Source organism: Macaca mulatta, chromosome 9 (genome assembly GCF_049350105.2).
Source record: "Macaca mulatta isolate MMU2019108-1 chromosome 9, T2T-MMU8v2.0, whole genome shotgun sequence".
Lineage (NCBI taxonomy): Eukaryota > Metazoa > Chordata > Mammalia > Primates > Cercopithecidae > Macaca > Macaca mulatta.
Genome location: NC_133414.1, coordinates 18,460,538 through 18,487,024, shown reverse-complemented (window position 1 = coordinate 18,487,024; position 26,487 = coordinate 18,460,538). Strand labels below are relative to the sequence as shown.

The following is a 26,487-nucleotide window of genomic DNA, read 5'->3' as shown; positions in this document are numbered from 1 at the left end:
ATCCCTGAAAATTTGATTTGCAGATACTACATATGTACATTCACACACAGACACACACACACACACACACACACACACACACACACAGTCAGTTAGTTAAGGATCAACTCGTCAAAGTAACTGTTTTTCCTCTGCATTTTATTTCAAATGTACTTTCAGAAATGCTTCAGTTTCTCCTTAGCTGGTTGTAAATTTTCATGTTTCAAAGTAAAATGGGCCTAATTTTAAACTTTTATTTTACTGTTTTACATTCCTAATCTCCTCAGTGAAAGTAATATTGAGGTAGCATTGTTTGGGGAAACATTTTTTCTTGAAAATTATTTAAATGAGGCTGGGCATGGTGGCTCGCACCTGTAATCCCAGCACTTTGGCAGGCCGAAGTCAACGGATCACTTGTGGTCAGAAGATCAAGACTAGCCTGGCCAACATGGCAGAACCCCATCTCTACTAAAAATACAAAAATTAGCTGGGCGTGGTGGAGTGCATCTGTAGCCTCAGCTACTCGGGAGGCTGAGACATGAGAATTGCTTGAACCAGGAGGCAGAGATTGTAGTGATCCGAGAACATGCCACTGCACTCCAGCCCGGGTGACAGAGTGAGACTCTGTCTCGAAAAGAAAAGAAAAGAAATGAAATTTATGTAAATGAATTTGAGTGTTTCTTATGGATTTGAGGATTGACATAGAAGAAATTCATCAGATATTTCTTGAGGATAGTCTAAGTCCTTGAATACTGTGATTAGAACACAGAATCAGGGTATCTCATTGAAGAATATTCAAACTCTGAACTTGTTCTATGACTTAAAAGATTAGCCTGTTTTCTTCTAACTTCTTCTATCGGCAGAATAATGAAGATAATTTGTACTTATATTTATTTAATGTCCCTTAGTATTCCATTCTGAAATGTTGTTCTTACCTCTCTAATAAGGTGCTTTCATGATATTGAATATGAATCTCTTCCTTAAAATATTGATCTGTTTAAAAGTAAAGAACCATCAGCAAGATTGACAAATGCAATTTAGAGGCGACATTTAATTCTGGATGGCTATATCCAGAGCTCTTAGAAATAAACTTGAGTTAAGCTTTCTTTCATATTTACAAACCTCAAGGTAGAAAAGGAATTACTTACTTGTTTAAAATATTATACCAACAAATTTTCTTCTAATATTTTATTATGAAATTCCATAATTATATGATGTAAGTGGACAGGTGAGTAAGAGAACCATAAACCTTATTTTCCTTAGTCAAGAAGAAAAAGGAAAAAGGCAAGTAAGAGGTGAAGAGAATTTTAGAGTTTACTAATTATCTAGATGGTATAAGTGATTATCTTGTAATGATACCACACTGTGAAAGTTTCATTAAAACTAAAAAACCTTAATATTTTGAAATATATCAACTTATTGAGAATTGTCCTATCAGCTTTTTTTTTTTTTTTTTTTTTTTTTTTGAGACGGAGTCTCGCTCTGTCACCCAGGCTGGAGTGCAGTGGCCGGATCTCAGCTCACTGCAAGCTCCGCCTCCCGGGTTCACGCCATTCTCCTGCCTCAGCCTCCCGAGTAGTTGGGACTACAGGTGCCCGCCACCTTACCCGGCTAGTTTTATGTATTTTTTTTTTTTAGTAGAGACGGGGTTTCACCGTATTAGCCAGGATGGTCTCGATCTCCTGACCTCGTGATCCGCCCGTCTCGGCATCCCAAAGTGCTGGGATTACAGGCTTGAGCCACCGCGCCCGGCCTTTTTTTTTTTTTTTGAGATGGAGTCTCTGTCGCCCAGGCTGGAGTGCAGTGACCTGATCTCAACTCACTGCAAGCTCCGCCTTCCAGGTTCATGCCATTCTTCTGCCTCTGCCTCCGGAGTAGCTGGTACTACAGTCGCTCGACGCCGTACCCGGCTAATTTTTTGTATTTTTAGTAGAGACGGGGTTTCACCGTGTTAGCCAGGATGGTCTCGATCTCCTGACCTCGTGATCCGCCCGCCTGGGCCTCCCAAAGTGCTGGAGTTACAGGCATGAGCCACGGTGTCTGGCCTGTCCTATCAGCATTTCCTATACACACATATATTTAATTTAAATCAGCACATATTTATTGAGAATTTATTATGGATACACTGAGGAGACTAAGAAAGGAAACTGAGATACAATCTCTACTCTCCAGGAACTTCAAAGTAATGGGAACCAGGCATAATGACTCGTGCCTGTAATCCCAGCCCTTTGGGAGGCTAAGGCAGGAAGCTTGCTTGAAGCCCAGGAGTTTGAGAGCTGCCTGGGCAACAGAGGGAGAATCCATCTCTACAAAAGATTCAAAAAGTTAGGTAGGCATCGTGGTGCATGCCTGTAGTCCCAGCTACTCGGGAGGCAGAGGCAGGGGAATTGCCTGAGCCTAGAAATTCAACGCTGCCCATGAGCAGTGATCATGACACTGAACTCCAGTGAGACCCTGTCTTAAATCAATGAATAGTAAAAATAAATAATAAATAAAAGAGATTGGGAAAGAAAAAGCACTCGTGTCAGTTAAATAATGGTATCGTAATTAAATGGGTAAATGACAAAGCAAGTGGTACCAATAGCAAGCAAATAAGCAAGGGAAGGAAAATGAGCTTACTGTGGATGAGGGTCAACTGAAGGAAATTCAATGCGTCAAGTAGGAAAAAGAGTTGGTGTATCAGTCAGGAAAAACTCAGCCATATGGCGGTAACAAAGAATTTCAAACTCTTAGGTGCTGAAAACAACAGGTCTCCTTCTACATGCTCCTCTTGTGTTAACTGGGTGCCTCTCATCATCCATCACTTCCTAACTCAGGCTGTTGGAGCTCCCATTGTCTGTGACATTGCCTGAGACCATGGCAGGAGGCAAAAGAGCCCTTGGATGTCTCGCTTTAAAAGTGCTCAGTGTAAAGTAACACATGCCTTTTGCTCATAGTTCATTGACCAAAACTGGTCAAATGGTCTCTCCCAGCCATTTGCAGAATGCAGTTCTACTATGTGTTTGGAAATGGAGACAAAGGAAATATCTGGCAAACAGCACCAATGACCCACAGTCATTATAACCACATTTTATAAATTCAAGATAAGAAATATTTCACATAGAGGAAAACCTTAAAATTTGAAGATACTGGATAACATTCAGCATTCAGATTTTCCGTGTGAAATTGCTTTAAAAAAATCTGTAGCCTACATAGTAATAGGATAAAGAAATCAGGACCTAGTTCTACAATATTTTATATTCACTTCCTGTTGGCCTTGATAAGATGCAAACATATTATGGTATAAAAGTCATAAACTTCTGAAATGGCGAAGAATAGACCTCTGAAATCTATTCCTCCATAAAAGTGATGGCAAAAAAAAAAATTGTTAAAATCAACTTTTTGAGAACTCTGGAAATAGACCAAAGCCTTACAACAATCTGAGGCATATGTATTCAAGAAAAATCATTGAATCTCAGTAAGAGTCGTTTTTCTGGCATTCTCTTCCTATTGCCATCTCTCTCTCCTCCTAGCTTTGTAGTAGCCTCATGACCACAGTAGCTGTGAAAATGAGCAGCTTTAATAGCCGTGGGTGGTGGGGCAGCAGAGGTCCAGGGAACAGCCCATATCCGCAGCACTGCCCTTATTCCAGTTTAGCGACTTACTGGAAAACTGCATTCTCAGGTCTTGTCTTCACAGGACCTGGGCAAGAACTCACTCTTGTGTAAACAGCCCTGTCCCTGGGGTCTTTGCTGAAAAAAATCAGCAACAGCTGTTTCACATCACAACCGTGTGAGGCAGTGACACCAGTTACAGCTAATGAGAAACTGACCAGGAAACTTGAAAGGAAAAAATGGGGAAGGAGATGTCCACTGGGGCTTTGAAAAGCTCTGACATGTTTCTGGAAATCTAGAAGGCCACACACATAAGCCCAGCTGTACACATGCCCAGAAACAGACCCTGAGAAGGCCCTAATCTGTCACCTCAAAGTTGCCTAGATATAAATTACATAAATAGCTACACAAAAATGATAACGAAACATGAGAAACACGGGAATGAATGCAGTTCTACCTCAGTAATACAGGGGGTCCTCTACCTGTCTTTATTGATGCCTGAATAGTCAGCACTCAGTGTTAAATGGGTTATATAGCAAAATTATGGTGAAAATGGAGAACACAATGCATTTTCTTTTACATCAAAGATCAGTTACAGAAACTGCGGCTCTCCGAATCTGTGGGTTAAATACGATATTCATTGATTTCTCTGAGAAATGGTTTCAGTTGATTGCTTCTTTTCAGTAGAGGGCTGTCACTTCCAGGTGAAAAAGTGCTAGCGTCTTTTCCATTAGGGCTGTGTCAAAGATGTTGCTTTCTATTCTACAGGTGCTTGTGGTGGCTTCCTGAGGACAGGAGATGCACCCGTGTTTCTCTTCTCCCCGGGCTGGCCTGACAGTTACAGTAATAGAGTGGACTGTACGTGGCTCATCCAGGCTCCCGACTCTACCGTGGAACTCAACATCCTTTCCCTGGACATTGAATCTCACCGAACGTGTGCCTATGATAGCCTTGTGATACGAGATGGTGAGAACATTGTAAAGAATGCTGAGTTTCAACCCTGACACGTATTTAGTTCTAGTCCATTATCTTGCGTACTGCCTCCATCTGTTTGGTTTGGAATTACACAGATATTATGGTCAAGGAAGGTATCAGTACCAGAATTGGCTACAACTCCTGAAGGACATAGGAAAGTATTAAATTACCTGTCGCAAAATGTCAGGAATAGTACATTTCTATAAGGAAAAAAGGCTTTCTTAGAGGCCTAAGAAGGAAAGAATAGTCTGAATGTCAACATTGTTCACCTCTCCTATTGAGGTGCCTCTGAGATAAATATTGATATTTTATACTTCTGGCTTTAAGATCCAAGTGAAAAAAATACTTACAATTGTAATGTGACTGGACACAGTGGCTCACACCATAATCCCAGAACTTTGGGAGGTCGAGGCAGAAGGATCACTTGAGTCCAGGAGTTCAAGACCAGCCTGGGCAGCAGAATGAGACCCTGTCTATAAAATAATAATAAGAAGAATATAAAATAGTAATGTATTCATTTCTCGTTGTCCCCTGAATCTGGGTCGAACAGGTAGAATTAAGGGGTGATATTGTTGTATTCTTTCCTCTGTACACAGGCATGGTGTTGCTATGTGACATAAAGTTAGAGACATAAATATTGCTGATGTATGCCTTATGCAAAATTGGGCTTCACAGTTTGCATGGACTGGAATGAAGGAGGACAGCAGAAAGGCCACATCCTCCACATCAGTATTTCTCAGTGTGGCCCCCAGATCTACAGCGTCATTTGTTAGATGTGCACATTCTCAGCAAAAAGAAACGTGTTTGCCTTCGCCCCACAGGTTGCTAGTGTGTAAGATCTTGTCTCCCTTATCCCCGATCCCTAGACAGTTGCTGAATGAGAAAAAATCAAATGGTGGAGCTGCTTTATGTCCCTTCTGTAGAGGCAGGACACTAAGTAGAGACTCAAGTCAATCATACACACATTGTGAGATGTCAAAGCATGACTCTCCCCCATCTTCCCATCAGCAATTGGCTATCAGCACGTTGCACAGAGAAGCATCAAAGCACCAGAACGCTCTCTTCCCATCTAAGCCTTCCTGTGCATATTGAAATTTAAAACTTTTCATGTAATGGAAAGGATGTGTGTCCTTGCACACATAATTCTAGTGTTCAGAACCTACTAGAAGCTTTAAAAAATGTCAAAAAAAAAAAAATCTTCAGTAGGTAACTGCATCAATGAAGTAAATTGTGGTTATTCTTTTAAAATCACATTCCACTGAGTTGTTTTTGCTCCATCACTAACTTCTCTTGGAAGCCGGGAGCCTGGGGAGCAGTCCTGTTTTCCTGTATGACTTTGCACAGGTCACTAAGTGGCTCCAAACCCGTTCTATCTGTGAGATAGACAAATACCTCCCTCACAGGCTTTTTCTCAGGATTAAGGAAAGTAATAAATGCAATCTTTTAGCAAAAGTACAAGCATTTTGTAGATGATGAATTTGGAATAGTTCAGATTTCAGTTTACTTAGATGGAAATTTCTGAGAGAGGTTTAATCAATGTCCTTGCTCAGGCACAGGGTGGCTTGAAAGAGCAAAAGAAACTAAGGTGCATGCCAAAACAACACAAATATTTTAAATTGGTTGTGTGGCCTGTCCATGTGGATTCCTTTTTATGCACTGGCGATGTGAGTAGATGCTCAATAAGGTTCCTTCCTTCCTCATTTGTTTAATTATTTATTCAAGAAATAGTTATTGAGTGCCTAGTCAGTTGGTGGGTACTATAGTTATTTACACATTGTTAATGTATTTTTAGGACTAAATTTTAAATCCCACTTCAATTATTTGTTCTTTGCCCAGCCAGCCTTTTGCTTCTGAGTAGCAGAAGCATGTCACATTCTAAAGCAAATATCTAAAGCCAACTGGCCACAGACAGAGATACTTATGTGCTATTCCTGCTCATGCAATTGGCCCATCATCACAGGCCTTTGGCTGTATGGAGGCTGTGAACCTTCCTGGGCTACCCCAGAGAGAGTCATGCAGCATTCTTGGGAGAACCGAGTCACCGTCCCACCTCCTTATTCATTTCATAGAGTTGCCATGGTTTGAATGAATCAGTTTCTTCCAGACCACATACCTACCAATTCTGCAACCAAAGATTCCTCCAAACTGGATTCTGTGATACTACATTGGTCCTAGAAAAACTTTTAAATAGAAAAGAAATTGTATAAAAAAATCAGTAATCCTTTAATCTAGTTCCAGATCTTAAGCATACTTTCTTCATGACCTTAGATAAATCATTTAATAGCATGGTTTGGGGGCATCTGAGGTTAATCTGCAAAGGTTAACATCACTGTTAACTTCTATGCTCTATGCCTTTGCATACAGCAAAGTGACTTGTATCTCCTGTTAAGATTCAGTTCCTCATATACAAAATGGGGGTAAAAATAAATGCCTACCTAATAGTGTCACTGTGAAGATAAAATCAGATAGTACATGTGAAGCACTTAAAGGGGTATATAGTAATTGCTCAATAAATGTCAGTCTTGAATAATCTTGGGGCCTCAGTTTCTATATCTGTAAAATGAGGAGATCGGAATAGAGAAAGAATTCCCAAGTTGCCTTCTAGTGCTAGCCTTTACCGTTCTTTGACTTGCCCTCCTCTTTAAAGATTAGGCTCAATCTTTATGCAATCTATATGTTGAGGATTTTGAAGGCTCCAGAAATACCCCAGTACTCAGTATGAAGACTGAAGGGGTTGGGGGTGGGGCATGTAACAAACCATCTGTGATTTTTGGGTTATCTTCTCACTAATGAGTAGGCTAATCAACAAGCAGTTATTTTGAGATAAGCATCGTTTCACCAGATGATCTGGAGTGAATTTTAGAAAAGAAATAAAAATCAGTAGATTCAACTCAGTTTCATCCAGTGATAAAATATACACGTGAACTAATGACATATAATAAACTTCAAAATTTTGTAGTACAGGTAATCAGAGAATAAGTCAACAAAAAATAATATTGGGTGAAATGTATAGCAAAATAGCATGATGAAGTGCACTTACTATAAATGCAAAGGAAGTTTAAGAGGTAGACTTTTGAACTGTAAAGAACGCAAAAGATTCCAGAGATCAGAAACCCTCCAAAGAATGCCATTTCGAGCATTTTGTATTTATAACTCTGCCGTTACATTTGTAATCACAAGAATAGAAAATAACTTATTTTCTAAAGTAGTTAATAATGAGTGAGTTTCAAGTCGTGGTCAGTGCCATGAAGAATCCATGTTGCTGGTTGTATAAAAGGGCATATTTGCTCTTGTCTCATATTCTATTTTTGTTTTTTATAAACTTGAAATTTATTAATTCTCTGCCTTAGGACAAAAGAAAAAGAAAAACAACATATTTTCCCAGCCAAGGAATCCAAGTCTGCTATAATCCCCTTTGTCCATTTTGGTTTCAGCTGGCACAGGGGCTTTGATCAAAGCTTATATCCAAGATAATCAAGATGAAAGGAGACATGAGGTGCCCCTGCTGTCCTTTGTGTCTCTATGGGGGTGGGGCACACTTGCTGGAACTCTTCTCTCACCCTCCACACAAGTGTGTGGTTGTTTTTATGCCAAAACAAACAAAAGCAATGAACAAACACAAATGAAGTTTTGTTTAAAAAAACCCACCAGCGCTGAAGAAAGGGCATGTAAAATTGCATACCTTTTGGTGAATGATATTGTAACATTCGTGTAGGATCTGAGGTCAAAAAACCAACTTTTTTTTTGTTTACCTACTTGACCTTCAGCAATCAGAATAACTGAGGTCAGAGTCTCTAATCAACACACATATCATCACTGCACCTCCATCACTTCCCAATCCCATATACTCTGATTTCGAGTTTTAGTGACAGGGAGAACTGGCAGCCACTTTTTAGAACGACAGTGGAAACTGTCGAAGAAGTCTTTATCAAAAAGGGTAAAGAACCCAGCATTTTGGGAGGCTGAGGAGGGCGGATCACTTGAGATGAGGAGTTGGAGACCAGCCTGGCCAACATGGTAACACCCCTGCCTCTCCTAAAAGTACAATAATTAGCCAAAAGTGGTGGTGTGCCTCTATAAAACCAGCTACTCAGGAGGCTGAGGCAGGAGAATCGCTTGAACCCGGGAGGCAGAGGTTGCATTAAGCCGAGATTGTGCCCTTGCACTCCAGCCTGGGCAACAGAAGAAGACTTCATCTCAAAAAAAAAAAAAAAAAAAAAAGGACGTGGGGTGGGGGTAAAGAGAAGGGCAGGAAGCACCATTGCAAGCTGGAGCCAGAATGATATCGCCCCTGAGGGGTCCTTCTTTTTGAGAATCCCCTTATCTCCTATGAATCCTGATGTTCTGAGAAAAATGTGTGAGCTGCTTTGTCTAAGCAACAAACGATTGTAGAGTTGGTTCTCAAGACTGTGTTTTCACGTTGTTGCCTTTCTTTCAATGTAGGAGACAATAACTTGGCCCAGCAGCTAGCAGTTCTCTGTGGCAGAGAGATCCCTGGGCCCATTCGGTCTACTGGAGAGCACATGTTCATCCGCTTCACCTCGGACTCCAGTGTAACCAGGGCAGGCTTCAATGCATCCTTTCACAAGAGTAATGAGTTCAAATATTTTTTGAATCCCATGTTATCTCATCTCCTCTCTTTTCCTCTCTCTTTCTCTTTTCCTAATACAATTTTTTTTGGGTGCCAGGACACAAAACAAGTCAGAGGACACAGGTCTCTGCCCAGGCTCTGGATGGCTGGCCCCCCTTACGTCAATGCTGAGTCCTGATCCAAAGCACTGGGGCCAAGTCGTACAAAAGTGTGCTGCCTTCAGGTCTCTGGGTGGGGCATCTTCACTGCAAAGGAGGTGTGTGCAGGGAATGCATGAGAGAGAGCTTTAGAGCAATTTTTCAGCCTAGCTGAGAGCTGGAACTAGATAGAGTACAGCCCACATCCATAACTCATCGAAGGAGCAAAACGTCATCATTTATCCTCATAAATTACTTGGTTGAAGTCATCCATTTGAGGGTTGGCAGGAAGAGTTTGTTGCTCTTGAAATATGAATTTGATGAGTCAAAAGCGGGCACCATGTATGGGATGCCATCATGCACAGTATGATTGAGACTTTTCAAACTTGACATGTGAAGTCCAGTAACAGCCTTAAATCCAAACTAAATGAAAGGTAATAAAGTAGTCCATGGAAGAGTGAAAGACTCTCATGTTTTTAATCGAAAAAATAATTTTAAAGTAGATTCTCAATCTAACATTAAAAATTAATCTAGTATTTCCTCCTTGCTTATATATCCCTTTTATAAAGTAGGGAGCAACTGAAGATAAATTGTGTTCCTCATGCTCAAGGGAGGCAGGCTGCATAGTGGCTTAAGAGCATGGGCTTTGGAATTAGACCTAAGATACATTTTCGCCTCTACAATTTAACTAGCTGTGTGAGCTGTCTACCCTTCCTTGCTGATAAGCTTCTAGTCCCTGACAACTGGAGAATTAATGCCTGCTCCTTTCATTCTCTTCCTTCATCTCCTGCCCTCTCATTCTCATGTATATATTAATATCTATTGCAATTCATTATACAGACATACATGTATGTGTATGTATATATACATACTTGACATATATATATACACATACTTGGCAACTCCTGGTCTAGAATATATTTCAAATTTAACCTGTGAATGGTATAATAGACTTTGGAGACTCAGAAGCGGGGAGGATGGGTGGGGTATGAGGGATAAAAACTACGTATTGGGTGTAATGTATACTAGTCAGGGAACCAGTGCACTAAAATCTCAGACTTCACCAGTATGCAATTCATGCATGTAACCAAAAACTACTTGTACCCCAAGGAGATAGATAGATAGATAGATAGATAGATAAGAAAAAAATTTCACCTTTGAAAGCTGAACACTTTATTCCCACCCTTTTCCACGCCACCACCCCCCAATTCTACACTCTTCACAATCAGCAAATGGAAAGTACGTTTTTCTCATTAAGTCAAAAATCTTTATGTTATTTTTGACTTTTCTGTTTGTCTCACACTTAACAATCAACAAATCACACTGGTTCTACCCTAACAATGTATCTAGATTCCAACCATGTCTCTCCATTCCTGTTGCTAGCAGCCTAGCCCACACACCTACCATCTCTCCTTGGCCTCAGGCAGTCCCCTCCTTATTGGACACTCTGCTCCTGCCCTTCCCTGCCCTCCAACCCTTACAGTCTAAGGACTGCACAGAGAGTGATATTTTCAAACTTAAGTGAGATCATGCCATTCCGATGCCCAAAACCCTTCAGTGTCTTCCTCTTCTTACTCAGAGTAAGTCTTTTCAGTTTCCTGCATGACCTAGCCATGCTACCTTTGGAATCTCTCATTCTGCCTCATCCATTCTGCCTCATCCATTCTGACTTCCATCATGTACCTCTAACACATGATACCTTTACACTAACTGAACTGGAATGTTTTCTCCCCCATAACCATCTGGCTTGATCCTTCATTTCATTCATGTCTCTGCGAAGATGTTACTCCAATGATATGGCTTTTATAACTTAACTCTGACAATAAAGTACCCTTCTCCCTCCTCTCATCCATTTTTCTTTATAGAATTTATCACCATCTCACATATTATGTATTTGTTTATTGTATGTCTTTATGAAAGCAGATAATTTGTCTCGATTACTTACCTCTATATCCCAGATGTCAACGACCACCACAAACTGAGTAGCCAATAGCATGTGCTCAATTACATGCTTGTTATAATAATCATTTCCTACACTCTGGCTTTATTTTCAAGCATTTTTATTGCCTACACTTTGAAAACCCCCCAAGAAAACTAAGAAAGCATAAAATTCCAGTTACCAATGCTATTTAAATAACCTACCTTTGTTTCTTTGTGGGAAGGCTGTGGTGGATATTTGCATGCAGACAGAGGGATCATCACGTCCCCCAAGTATCCGGAGACTTACCCAGCCAACCTCAACTGTTCTTGGCACGTCCTGGTCCAAAGTGGCCTGACCATTGCTGTCCATTTTGAACAGCCTTTCCAGATTCTAAATGGAGATTCTTCTTGCAACCAGGGGGATTACTTGGTGGTAGGTCTTGCTTGCTACCCTTTCTAATTACATTTTCCGTATACTTCATTCAGAAAACAAAATGATAATTTTTCTCTCCTGGGACATACATGGATAAGAATTACGTACTCCTCCTTTTGCAATGTAAAGGAGTTGATGCAATTTTAATTTGTCTTTCCAGCTGAGAAATGGTCCTGATATCTATTCTCCACCCTTGGGATCCCCTGGAGGAAATGGTCATTTTTGTGGCAGTCGTGCTTCATCAACTCTGTTCACCTCAGATAATCAAATGTTTGTTCAGTTTATTTCTGATCCTAGTAATGAAGGGCAAGGATTTAAGATCAAATATGAGGCAAAGAGTTTAGGTAAGTATTTTCACTGAGAATTATATCTACTTTTCCTGCAATTGCTTGATCTTCATTGATTAAACAAGTTTGAGAAAAAACATATAAAGTTTTCTTTTCTGAACTAACAGTAATAGAATTCATAAGAATGCCTACTCTCAAGTACTTATTGTATTTGTTACATTCAAACTCATCGTGACTACTTTTCAAGTAAAGCATCATTATTTCCATTTTAAAAATAAGTAAAATGAGGCTTGGACTTTTCCGAGGCCACAAATCTAATTAGTGATCAAAGTAAAATTTTCCATGAGTATAAGATAAACTATTCTTCTTGATCCCTGAAATTCCTTAGACCTTTCCATTATAAGATGTCTAACTGTAAGTTAATTCTAGTTATAGAAACATTGTAAGAATTACATTTGCCTTATTTTGTAATAATTTGTGTGCTGTTTTAAAGAACACATAATCTTTTGATTCTATTATTACCGATTTAATTACATATTACATGAGATCCTTAATTGCTTGTACTTAATTACACTTGATTATAATTGCATTTAATTCTACTGTAATGATTTGATTCTGGTGACATTTACTTTTTAGTAATGTTTAATTGAATAAATAAATAAATAAGTAGGCATTACTTTTTAAAAAGGGAATGTCAGTAGAAAGTAATATAATAATAAATTTTTGCTTTGTCCCACCAGAAGTTAGATAATATAGATTTCAAAATGATCCTATGACTTGAATCCCAGATTCATATATATATATATATATATATATATATATATATATATATATATATGTATGTATAAATGAAATCATATGTTTTATTGCACATTGTATGAGATTTAAAGTCAACATGATTTCTTTGTTTGGGTAAAAGAGATGAGTAAGAGTCTTCACCAACTGACACAGAAAAATAATCGAATAGCTTGAGTAAGGTTCAAAACACCAGGGAAGGAGCAGCTTTGGTCACTTCCCAGTGCATAGAGCTCTGGCACAAGGAGGGAGCTTTAATGCAGCTCGGTGGGCACCTGCACCATTGCTTTCTAAGCTGCGATCTTCTCATCCCTCCCTCTATCGATGCTGAGCTTTGCAGCTGAGTCATGAATGGGCAGTTTTCACTTGGTAGCAAAGCACTTCAAGAGTAGCAATGTCTTGAGTCTAGTGAGTAGGTGTCAGCCCATCTTACATAACTCTACTTTTCTGTTTTTGTTTATTATAGACTCAGTCTTTTTTTTCTTTCTTAAGACAGGGTCTCTCTCTGTCTCCCAGGCTGGAGTACAGCAGCACGATCTCAGCTCACTGCAACCTCCGCCTCTCAGGCTCAAGTGATTCTCCTGACCCAGCCTCCCTAGTAGCTGGGATTACAGGCATGCACCACCACGCCCAGCTAATTTTTGTATTTTTGGTAAAGATGAGATTTCACCATGTTGCCTAGGCTGGTCTTGAACTCCTGAGCTCAGGTGAGCCACTTGCCTTGGCCTCCAAAGTGCTAAGATTACTGGAGTGAGCCACCGTCCCCAACCAATAGACTCAGTCTTGATTTGTATTTTTAAAGTCAACATTTAGTGGTAATTCAGATACACTAAGTGATACACTAAGGGTGTATTTGACATTGCACCTCTTCTGTTCCTTTGTGGATTCACTGTTCATGCAGTATGGTTATGGCCATTACTTCCTCCCTGTCTTTCTTAAAGCTTATTATGACTGCTGTTAACATCAGACTTAAAAGTCTGAATTTCACAACCTCTTGTTGGCAACCTGAAACAACAGCATCACTCTTAGTTCTCTCTACTTAACCAACTCAACCATGTTCCATAACTATAGCCATCCTCCTACTTCCCACATCTATCTGGCTATCTTCCCACCATATCTACTTCCATGCCACTCCCATTTCTCAGCCTTTAACCTAGGTCCTTTTGTGAACATTTTTTGACATCAAATCACCTAGTTTTATACCATTTTTCTCCAGAGACGCTCCTTCGCTATGGTTGATTGAGATTTCTAGGACCCTGTGGTAGATGCCTTTTATTCTCACCTGATTAATAGGCCTATTGATTAATTAATCAAACATTTACAAGGTGTTTCACATCATGCAAACCACCAAGTTCTGCCAAGGAGTTCACAGTATGGTAGAGGAGACAGACAAGCAAAGGCACAATTAGAACATGATACAGGGCTAGGCATGGTGGTTCATGCCTGTAATCCCAGCACTTTGAGAAGCCAAGGCAGGAAGACCACTTGAGCTTAGGAGTTTTAGACCAGCCTGTGCAACATAGAAAGACCTTCTCTCTACCAAAAAAGTTTTCACAGTAGCTGAACATGGTGGTGCACTTCTGTGGTTTCAGCTACTCAGTAAGCTGAGTTGGGAGGATCACTTGAGCCCAGGAAGTTGAGGCTGCAGTGAGTCATGATCATACCACTGCACTCCAGCCTGGGTGACAAAGCAAGACCCTGTCTCAATGGGAAAAAAAAAAAAAAAGAACATGGTATATGGTATAATAAGTGCGAGAAAGAGGAATGCACAGAATAGAAACACCTACTTCAGCCTAGGACATCAGAGAGGACTCCAGAGGAAGTAGATGAAGAGATTTGCCAATCAATGATAAAAAGATGTGAGTGCATAGAAAGTCTCAATGTTACAAGTCATATTCAGTAATTTGAAAGAATTCACTACTGCTAGAGAACAGAGTCAAAAAGAAGTAAACATAATAGTGACGAACCAGGCAGGAATCACTGTGTTCAGGGCCATGGACGCCACCCTAAGTTAGTTAAGATGTTAATCAAAAGGTAATGGGAGGCATTGGAAGATTTTGCTCCAAAGCCTGAACAGTGTGATCATATTACAAACACTAATGTAGCTGCAACACTGAAATCACTGGAGGCAGAACTAAGGCAATGGCAGTAAGAAGGTAGGAGAGAGGGCATATCAAAGATATTATAAATATGGGATTGAGTGAATTTGGAGGTCAGTTGGATGTGAGGCAGGAAGGAAGGGATGGGAGGAGCCTTAGGAGCAGTTGTTAGGTTTTTGGCTGGGTGGATCCATTCATCCCGCAGAACTTTTCATGGGACAGACACTGTATTAGGTCCTGGGGATGTGTCAGTAAACAAACAAAATCCATGTCCTCATGAGGCCTAATTCTAGTGTTAAGATGCAGACAATAAATAATTAAAATATATAAGATGCCATATGGTGAAAAGTATCAAGGAGAAAAATAAGGCAGTAAGGTGGATACAGAGTGTCCTTGGGAAGAGGGCCGATGCTGTCATCAGCAGACTCAGGTATGGAACTCTGGTTGATGAGCAAATGAGAGTGTTCACTTGAGACGTGTTCAGTTTGAAATCTCTGAATTACCTCCATTGGAGATGCCCAGTAAGTGGCTGGAACATAAGTCTGGAGGTCAGAACAGGGGTCTAGACTGAATCTGTAAATACGGGAATAATCAACAGACTGCTTATCGTTTAAGTCATGAGGATGTATGACAGCAATTGGGGGATTATTCAGAGTGAGATGAAAGGCCTACAGGAGGATTCCTGAGGGCCTCCAGCAACGTCAGGGAAGCCCTGGAGAGAGGCGCCCAAGAGCCAGAGGAAGAATGATGCGAGGAGTAAAAGGAGGAGAAGAGCTTGGTGTCACAGAAGCCAAGGGACAAAAATATAAAGAAGGACAATGTGATCAACCGTGTTAAATGCTGTGGATATAAAGTAAGAACTTAAAAAGTTCTTTGGGCATATAACTGTGAGGTGACTTGGTAGAACATGAGAGCTTTCATAGGGTTGAAGAAGGAAGGGCAAAAAGAGAGAAAGAGAGAGACACAGAGACACACAGAGAGAGAGAGAGATTAAATAGGGCAAGATCCTGGAGGTGACAATAGGATGGGAACTTGATCCAGAGATACAGGAAGATAATGTACAGAGGGAAAAATAGAGTGTAGAGATGCAGATGAATTTATTGAGGATAGTAACAAATTAGGGGTAACAAATGGAAGGGATTCTCCTCTGATTTCTTCTACTTTCTTTGTAAAGTGGAGCCTAATGTAATGTGCTTAGAATTAAGAGGAAATGGGGAAAGTCAAGGGTTTAGGGAGTAAAGTTCAAAACAACCGTTGTAGTTTATATGAAAAGTAATGGGTGAATTGCTCGGCGGTGTTGAGATGGGAGAACATATATTTGCAGGGGCATCAATTTCCATGAACGAATGGCTTGAATTGAACACAGCCACAGAGTTGGTATTTTGCAAGGGAAGTTTGAAGGAAAGCAAGGGAGTCAGAGCTCATCAAAGGGATTTGCAATTTAGAGTTTCAGAGATGGGGGAGTTGGAAGTATTGACAGAATTCAGGATGTGACTGTAAGTGGATGAGTGACAGTGGACATAAATGTTGCTAGAGTTGAGCAGATCAAGTATGTGTATGGCTAAGTGATTGGACAGGTTAGTTTCATTGGCATTGTAAGTACTTTTACTCCTATCTGGTTTGTTTGTTGAAAATGCCAAAGAATATTTATTGATAATAGAAAGATATTTTGTGATAATGCTTTGGTTTTTTAGAACAGAAATATTAAAAAGCTCCTTTATCCTCTGGCATAACATGGCTAATAAATTGTCTCATGCCATTGATCTTGTTTCTCAAATGCATCTAGATCCTGAAGAAACATAATGAATGAATGCTCCTAGAGTTGTGCAAAGATATATCTGCTTAGTCTTTTAAATATACCAAGATCATAGCTCTGCATCATTCTTCTGTACTGAATGCTCAGTGGGAGGCTGTAACTGCTAGCATACTTACATGCTTATCGAAGTGGTGGATATTTATTCATGCTTCTGTGATGTTCTGCCCCATGCACCCTGTGCCATAATCATTTGGTTGGCTTTAAGAAAGAATTAAATTTCCAATGAGAATAGATAGATGGTCTGGCAAATTAAAAAGTGTCACACCTGGTAGCTCTCTTGATAGCAAATTGAGAATTTGTTTGCTGGAAAAGAAAATGAGGATCATAATAAATGAAGGGAAATAGAGACAAAATACAGAGAAGTTGACTTTAAAAGATGATTTGTGGCCATTGCTTGCATCCCCTTCACCAGATCATAGACTGATTTAATTGTGTTTGCTGACAGCCTGTGGGGGCAATGTCTACATCCACGATGCTGATTCTGCTGGGTATGTGACCTCCCCCAACCACCCTGATAATTATCCCCCGCACGCTGATTGCATTTGGATCTTAGCGGCTCCACCGGAAACACGCATACAGCTGCAATTTGAAGATCAATTCGATATTGAAGTAACACCCAAGTATGTCACTTCCATTTTCATCTTTTTTCCTACCCAAAGTTAGTATTTTTTAACTGTCATGTCTCAAAACAGTCCATTTCTTTCAGTAGCACATACTGCAAGGAAATCTAGGGGAAAAGGGAAGTGCTTAATGGCTTAGGCCTGAAAATACAGTCAGCCAGTCACTCTCCCATCAGCTGAGCAAGTTATGTACGTGGATACTGTCCCTTGTGACCCTAGACACTTCCTGCAAGGGACACTGAGGGTGGCTACTTGAGATTGATGTTATCCATTCTTCCTCCCACAGGAAATATATCGTGTTTCTGATAGATGAATATTTATTTGCCTAGCCTCATATTCGGTATCACAAATGATAAAACATCTGTTTAACAAATGGGAATTTGTGTGGTGTGTCACCAGGGGTCACCAGTGTTGGAACAGTACTAAAGCATGCACAGTATAATTTCTCAGTCTTTATTTAATAAGAGCTCTGAAAGGATTACCAAACAGAGAGTAAGTCTTACTATGTTGAAGAGAAAGAAAAACTATATAGATTGTAAAAAAAAAAAAATTTTTTATCTTTCCTTGAACAAAAGCATGTGTACATTTGCATGAATGCAGCTGTGGTGCAAAACTTGGATATAAGAGCTTGTGTTGCTATTTCTGGCACCGGGTCTAATACTACTCTTCCACTCATGGTGCATTAATTGGCTCATGTGACTTCCTGAAGAAACGTTAGATACATGCTTATCTACGTTTATGGACACAGAAAATTCCAGTTGGGATGCTCCATTAGTCCAATTACAGAGCTGTTAGAGAATTTATCTTTGTCATGTGAAATGTATCAAATCATTATGTGGAACAAAATACTTGTTGTTTTTTGAAATTCATAGGGACTAATTTGAAAACAACATTTATATTTGTAAAACCAATACAGAATATGGAAGGGAAGTGAATATTCTTGAATGTAGAACATGTAAAACCTGTCTTTTGACCTACTAATAAAAGAATGTGTTATTAGGAAAAATATCATACAGCATTTTAAAGTGACATGGCTTACGCTGATTCTATCATAGTCTTTTATGCTAGGAAACGATGATTTAATAATATCTTCAAAGAAAGTAAGTGAGATTGTCATTATCAAAATAAGGCATTTGACCATGTAAATTTAACAGAATTTTGTTTCCACTTCAGCTGTACTTCCAACTACCTTGAGTTGCGGGATGGAGTGGATTCAGATGCACCAATACTTTCCAAATTTTGTGGGACATCTTTGCCCAGCAGTCAGTGGTCCTCAGGAGAGGTTATGTATTTGAGATTTCGATCTGACAACAGCCCCACACATGTGGGATTCAAGGCCAAGTATTTTATAGGTAATAATTTTTTTGAAACTTTTATTTTAGGTTCAGAGGTACATGTGCAGGTTTGTTATATAGGTAAATTCATGCTTGGAGGTTCGCTGTAGAGATTATTTCATCAGCCAGGTACTAAGCCTATAACCTAATAGTTATTTTTTCTGCTCTTCTCCCTTCTCCCATCCTCCACCCTATCAAATGAAAAAAACATTCCATGCTCATGGATAGGAAGAATCAATATTATTAAAATGGCCATACTCCTCCCCAAAATTTACAGATTCAATGCGATTCCTATCAAACTATTATGTCATTCTTTACAGAACTAGAAAAAACTCTTTTAAAACTCATACGGACCCCCAAAAAGAACCCAAATAACCAAGGCAATCCTAAACAAAAAGAACAAAGCTAGAGGCATCACAATACCTGACTTGAAACTATACTACAGGGCTACAGTAACCAAAACAGCATGGTACTGGTACAAAAATAGACACATGGACCAATAGAATGGAATAGAGAGCTCAGAAATAGGGTCTCACACCTACTGGCATCTGATCTTCAACAAAGCTGACAAAGTCAAGCAGTGGGGAAAAGATCCCTATCCAATAAATGATGCTGGGAGAATTGGCCAGCAGTATGCAGAAGATTGAAACTGGACCCCTTCTATATACTGTATACAAAAATTAATTCAAGATGGAGTAAAGACTTAACTGTAAAACACAAAATTATAAAAACCCTGGGAAACATTTTTATATTAAATAAAAGAGTTATTATAGAATGAATATGTTAAAACATTTTTTTAAAACCATGACTTTTAAAAAATAAGTCTTTCTATTTGCCTAATTTTAAAAATATTTTAATGCTAGAAATAAGTAAGGTGTGTAAATGTTTGAAACCACAGTCATTAGTCAACTTTAATTTCTCTTTTAATTTTCATTTTAAAACATAATCTTAGTAATTTGAATATTTTCTCTAACTTATTTGTGAAGAAATATATGTAGTTAAACTCCTGTTTCTTCAGCTTACTATGAAATACAGTAGTTCTCTCTTATCCATGGTTTCAATGCCCTTGGTAAACAGAGGCCCCAAAATAGGTACACCAAGATATTTTGAGAGACCACATTTACATAACTTTTCTTACAGTATACTGTTATGATTCTTCTATTTTATTATTGTTGTTGTTAATCTCTTATTATGTCTAATTTATACAGTAAACTTTATCATAGGTACATAAATAGAGAAAAAAATAGTCTATATGTCTGTATAGGGTTTGGTACTATCCAAGGTTTTAGGCACTCACTGGGGGTCTTGGAATGTATCCCCCAAGGAAAAGGAAGAACTGCAGTATGTTTATTACTTTAAGTAATAAAACTATTTAAGAACCAGATAACTATATTTAGGACAGTGTCTTTGAATTCCTCATCATATATAAAATAATTAAGCTTTTTTTTCTCTGAGTCTCTAGTATCAAATCAGTCACTGGATAAAAAGCAAACATGTCAGTGGGGCATGGTGGCTCATGCTTGTAATCCCAGCACTTTGGGAGGCCAAGGCAGGTGGATCACAAGGTCAGGAGTTCAAGACCAGCCTGGCCAACATGGTGAAACCCCATCTCTACTAAAAATACAAAAATTAGCCAGGCATGGTGGTGGGTGCCTGTAATTCCTACTACTCAGGAGGCTGAGGCAGAGAATTGCTTGAACCCGGGAGGCGGAGGTTGCAGTGAGCCGAGATGGCACCACTGCACTCTAGGCTGGGTGACAGAGAGAGACTCTGTCTCAAAAAAAAAAAAAAAAAAAAAAAAAAGAAAAAGAAAAGAAAAAAAAAGAAAGCAAATATGCCTATTCCGCATTTTGATTTCCTTATTTAAAAAATGAGCAGTAACTTTGCTTGTTGAAGATTCACTAAGATTCACTATAATATGGTCACAATAGCACATAATTTGATATCTAATAGGTCTAGACACAAACCAAATATTTAATACAGTGAAAGTTCAGAAAGAGTAGTGGTAACAATGTTTAACTACACCATAGATCATGTTATATCCTGAGTCAAGCTGCATATAATTCAATTACCTATCACACCCAGTTAATAAGACATAATTGAAGAGTAATTTTCAAGGCCTTGAGATATCAGTTACTGTAGTGAACTGTTTAGTTGAGAGTAAAACTAGAAATGGCAGGTGTCTCCACAGTACCTCTTCCAGCTGAGCATGGGTTCAGTCTTTAGGATCAACACAGGGTACTGGGCAGGCCAGATCAGCCTATCAGTTGGTCTTGAGATGAAACTTACTTGTGACTAATAGCTCTTACATAGTGTCCCAAAATAATTAATGTGACACTACGAATATTCCATTTAGTCGTCATCTTCTGTTTCCCATTATTGGATTGGACTTGTGTTATCATTTCTGTTTACATCAATGGTAGAATTCAAATAATGAGGAAAGCACTAACCATTTTCAGAATTTTAAAAACTTCAATTCAGAGTCAATTGGCACCTAAAAGTTTTCAAATGTGCTGGTGAAATGAAGAAAACAAAATTTGTAATAGAATCACTCTTGCTTGCTTGCTTATTTATTTATTTATTTATTTATTTATTTATTTATTATTTTTTGCAGCTCAGTGTGGAGGAAGAGTAACAGGGCAAAGTGGTGTTGTTGAAAGCATTGGACATCCAACACTTCCATATAGAGACAACTTATTCTGTGAGTGGCATCTCCAGGGGCTCTCCGGACACTATCTCACCATCTCTTTTGAAGATTTTAACCTTCAGAATTCCTCTGCCTGTGAAAAAGACTTCGTGGAGATCTGGGACAATCATGCTTCTGGTTAGTGAAATATATCTGCTCTCTTTTGGGTGTTTATTTTCACATGTACTTATTCAGCCTCTGAAGTTTCTTCACTTCCAAGAAAGGCAAAAGCCTGTCTATACTCTGCAGAGAAGTACAGACTAATGAGTTTTGGGCAGTACTGGTGATTCTCTCCCTCCATTCTACCATTAACAATGGATGCCCAGAGCCCAGGTGTCATATAGCCCCCCCTAGAGGCCACTTGAGGAGAGCAACGGTATTGGGAAGACACCTCTTGCTGCTGAGACGTCCCATTGCCACATGATGCGGTTATTTGAGGGGTGTTCTATAGCTTGAGAAGGGGAAGGGGCCATGCATGTCTCCTAGTGGTAGCATAAGGCAGATATTTGTCACTCTGTTGTCTCAGATCATGTTTTCAACCAAATGAGCAAGGCTTCCACATTTTGCTGAGATATTCTTCCCCTAATTGGTTGCATTTTTTTCACTTCTTCATATATTTGAATATGTTCATTTTTATTCATGTTTTCCTGTTTGTCTTGACAGAAATTAATGTTTCTTCATAGACAGGGTCTTGTTTTTTATTATTTTCTTTGTATACACAGGACACCTCGAATAGAGGTTAAAAGAAATCAATCACCTGGACATGTATATTTAATTATTTGCCTCTCACAGGAAACATCTTGGGCAGATACTGTGGAAACAGCATTCCTGACAGCGTAGATACTTCTAGCAATACTGCTGTGGTCAAGTTTGTCACAGACGGCTCTCTGACTGCCTCAGGATTCAGACTGCGATTTGAATCCAGTGTGGAAGGTGAGTGCATTGATTCATTCAACACAACATTGAGCACCCGCATTGGACAGACACTATGCTAGGCACCGCTGTTACAATATTTGAAAAACAAAACAAAACATGACCCCTATTTTCTTGGACCTCCATCAAAAAGTCACAGTGATAAATGAAAAATCACAGCTGTGATCAATGCTATAAGGGAAAATAACTAGTATCACGAGAGTTATAATAAGAGGATGAGAGTTATACTGTAATGCCCACCTTAAGAAAGTCCTGTAGTTACTCAGAATGTGTCTTACTGCAAACCCGACAAACTCAGATGAAATAAACATCTTGTTCAGAAAAATTGGGTACTTAACATTAACTTTCTGGTTTTCCTCTTTTTTTTTTTTTTTGTAAACCTGAGGTCTTGCCTTGACCTCCCAAAGTGCTGGGGTTACAGGTGTGAGCCACCACTCCTGGCCAATTTTCTTGATTTTTTTTTTTTTTTTTTTTTGAGACAGAGTCTCGCTCTGTTGTCCAGGCTGGAGTACAATGGCATGATATCAGCTCACTGCAACCTCTGCCTCCCAGGTTCAAGCAATTCTCCTGCCTCAGGCTCCTGAGTAGCTGAGATTACAGGCACACACCACAATGCCTGGCTAATTTTTGTGTTTTTAGTAGATATGGGGTTTCACCATGTTGGTCAGGCTGGTCTTGAACTCCTGGCCTTGTGATCTGCCTGCCTCAGCCTCCCAAAGTGCTACAAGTGTGAGCCACTGCGCCTGGCCCGATTTTCCTGATTCTTAAGTTCATTACATTCACTGATCTCTCATTTCTTGGGCCATGATGATAATTAAATTGCTGCCTGTGGACTATCATCCATGGAAGGCAGGGTTAAATATTAATAGAGATAAAAAGTGAATGTATATGTTCACTAAAATCCTTATGCACATAAATAAATACGGCGAATAATTTTGTCTAGAAGGCTAATTTTTAGAGCTTTCCTGATGAAAGACATTTTGATTTGATTGGAAGTTTTCTTGGCTTTTTTCCCCCACATAAGAGTGTGGTGGGGATCTTCAGGGCTCTACTGGAACATTTACTTCCCCCAACTACCCGAACCCAAATCCTCATGGCCGGATCTGCGAGTGGAGAATCACCGCCCCGGAGGGAAGGCGGATCACCCTAACGTTTAACAACCTGAGGCTGGCCGTGCATCCGTCCTGCAACAATGAGCATGTGACAGTAAGTGTTCCCTGCCACCTGAGATGTTATATTCCATCGTTTAAAGAGTTTACTGACCCATAAATCATAGTCAGAAAGCTAGGTCAGGAAAATTGCCATCTATGCAACTATAATTCAGATAAATTCTAAGTATTGTTGAGAGAACAAAATCACAGTAACCTGTCAAAATAATTGTAAAAGTTGTTTTAAGAGACTATCAGCTATCACTCTGTGCATCAGGGTCATAGAATAAATTTTAAGAGTGAATGATCATGACAAATAGCAAAGCTGGGGAGGCTGTGGGAAGCTAAGCCTACAGCAGCACATAGCTGAATGGGACCAGAGTCACAGCACAAACCACCACGAAACTTCTGAGCAGATGGGTGGTCCTGCATAATCACTGCTCTTTCCAGGGGTGCAGAGGGCCTCTTGGTGGGAGAGCACTGCTACGTGACCTCCACGTGGCAAACTCCAGTGGTTTCAGATGTGCCCTCAGCACTCTCTGCTTCCTGCAGTAAAAGAAAGCACATGAAATCCCTGAGTGTGAATAACAAATAGATTGTTAACTGTGAAGTACTATACATACATACGTGTGTGTAGATAGGTAGATTGGATTAATATTAGTAAATTTCTCCACCCAACTTGCCCCTTCTGCAGTATTTGTTATCTCAGTAAATAATTCCAAACTTCTGGTTGCTCAGGTCAAAAATCTCCATGTCTATTTTGGAATCCTTCCTCTCACATCTATAACCAAGTCCCATTGGGTGTATCTATAAAACTGTCCACAATTGAACTACTTCTCATCGTATCTACTACTACCACCCCCGCCGTTCACTTGGATTATTTTAGGAAGTTCCAACTGGTCCCCCTTGTTCGGTTCTCATCTCCCTACATTCTCAACACAGCAGCTTCTGGTGGTTGTAAACCTCAATCAGATCATGTTGCTCCCTTTGAAAATCCTCTAATGGCTTCTCATCTCACTCAGAAGAAAATCCCAAATTGCACCTGTGGCCCGCCTGGCTGCCACTTATCTGCTGCCCCTCCCTCTTCTACCTGTTTGTCTTATCTCAAACTCCTCTCTGCTCGCTGGGATCCAGCCACCTGGCCTCTATTCTGTTTCCTGAATGCGCTGAGATGCTCCCCATCTGGCTGTTGCCCTCATCTGGAATGCCCCTCCCCAGATGGCCTGCTCCACACCCTCACTTCATTGGGGTCTTTGCTCGAATGCCTTTTAATCCATAAGGTCTAAGTACCTTATATTATAGACCTCACCCTGGCCTGACCCTTCTCTGCCATGTTGTTTTACAGCACTTCACACCTGCTGCCATACCTTATTTTGATTTGTTCATCAGTTTATTATCTGCTTGCCCCACTTGAATGTAAGCATTCTAGCCATGGCTTGAGAATATGGCTTGAGGTCAAGCCATAGTTTCATTCACTGCTGGGGATTCACTGAATCCCCAGTGCCTGTACATAATAGAGATAAATAATTGTTGAATGAATGGGTATTAGAGGTACTATCATTATACCTTCAGTAACAAGCCACTTTTGTTGTCAGTTTAATTGTCTCCTGTTGGGTAGTGAATTTCAAAAATATGAAATATCTTTGTATCTTATGACCACTTTGTATTGCCGTAAAATGGTCTCATTCAACCTTCAAATTTTATTTCCAAGTTCTAATATCTGAAGGACTGAACTGTTGTCTTTCAAATCTTGAAAATAAGAAACCAAGTGGGTTTTCTTTTATTTGAGAGCCAGGAAATTTTGGACTAGGATTGTTTATTATAAGAAACTTTTTTTCCTATTATTGATTGAGTATATATAAACAAAGATGAAGTAGAAAAAATAATAACCACTCCCACTATACCATATTTTGATTCATTTTCTCATCTCTTCTTGGCAAAGCATACTTTATGTACTTGTAATCATGTGATATAAATCCACTTGAATTCTGATTTTAGTCCATTTTTCTGGTTATAAATATAATGGACGCTTATTGAGCAATATTTGGAGAGTTCAGAAAATAAAAAATATAAAGGTATTTTTAATTCTACTCATCTATTACTAAAATTTTGATGTATATGCTAACAGTTTTTTTTACCTTTGAAATTATTTTCATAGTTTAAATCATACTGAATATAATGATTATCAAGAATTTTACGAGTATTTGAATATCCTTAGGAAAGAGAATATGAACAGTCATAGTTTTAGAGCTCAAATAAAGATAAAAGTTATAGCCACAACCACAATTCCAAAGCAGATCTTACTTGTCATCTCCCTATCCCTTAATTATCAACTTATAACTCTTGCAGCTACTGCTGGTCGGTTTTATGTTATTATTTCTAAATAATATTCCTATTCTACTACTCCTTGCATTTTTTGGACATTATCTATCCACATCCTACTCTGGAAGATGAAAATTACCCCCCTGCCACCACAAACACACATGGGGTATGCACAGTTTACATGCTTTCCCAATTGTCTCCCAAAATACGTATGTCACAGCTTTTGCCTAAATTGTCATTCAGTTGATATTACCATGATTATGTAAACACCATTCACAACTGAGCCAAGTAGTGTACTATGGCAACATTTGCTTTTGTTTTCCTAAGGAATAATAATCGTGTCCTCTTTACATTTTCTTGGGTTTTATGCACTGATCACCAATTCTTCCACACCCTTTCCACCCCAAGTGTGCATCTTTACCTTCTGTAGTAAAACATATCAGTTCCATTTCTTTTCCTCAGTAATATACTTCCTTGAGCCTTTGTCCATCAGTTGCAAGCCTGATGCTAGCTGTCATTTCAGAATTTCCCTTTGCCATTACATGTGCAAGCTCCTTCATTCTTCTCCTGGGCTAGAAAGCTGGCTTTGTGATGCTATGCATGTCCCTTTCTTGGTTAATTTCCTCTTTTGGTGAGGCATACCCTCTTGTAGCTCCCCAAGGAAATGGGCAAGGGCAATAAATTTTTTGAGAAATGGTATACCTGAAATTATCTTTATTTTACCATCAATCTTTGAAAAGTATATATTTAAATATTTTATATGTTTGATATATTAATATATATATGTATATATTAATAGTAATTTTGAAGTTTTGTGTT

At 39.3% G+C, this 26,487-nt stretch overlaps 1 protein-coding gene across 1 annotated transcript in view; it reads left to right on the top strand.

Moving 5' to 3' along the window:
- CUBN (cubilin) overlaps positions 1–26,487 on the top strand; it is a 307,219-nt gene that overhangs the window by 196,100 nt on the left and 84,632 nt on the right. The window contains exons 40-48 of the mRNA XM_015146561.3: positions 4,341–4,538; positions 8,991–9,137; positions 11,438–11,628; positions 11,789–11,972; positions 17,071–17,245; positions 18,419–18,597; positions 21,194–21,403; positions 22,058–22,198; positions 23,223–23,404. Coding sequence (XP_015002047.3) covers positions 4,341–4,538; positions 8,991–9,137; positions 11,438–11,628; positions 11,789–11,972; positions 17,071–17,245; positions 18,419–18,597; positions 21,194–21,403; positions 22,058–22,198; positions 23,223–23,404 — 1,607 coding nt within the window. The remainder of the gene's footprint in view (positions 1–4,340; positions 4,539–8,990; positions 9,138–11,437; positions 11,629–11,788; positions 11,973–17,070; positions 17,246–18,418; positions 18,598–21,193; positions 21,404–22,057; positions 22,199–23,222; positions 23,405–26,487) is intronic.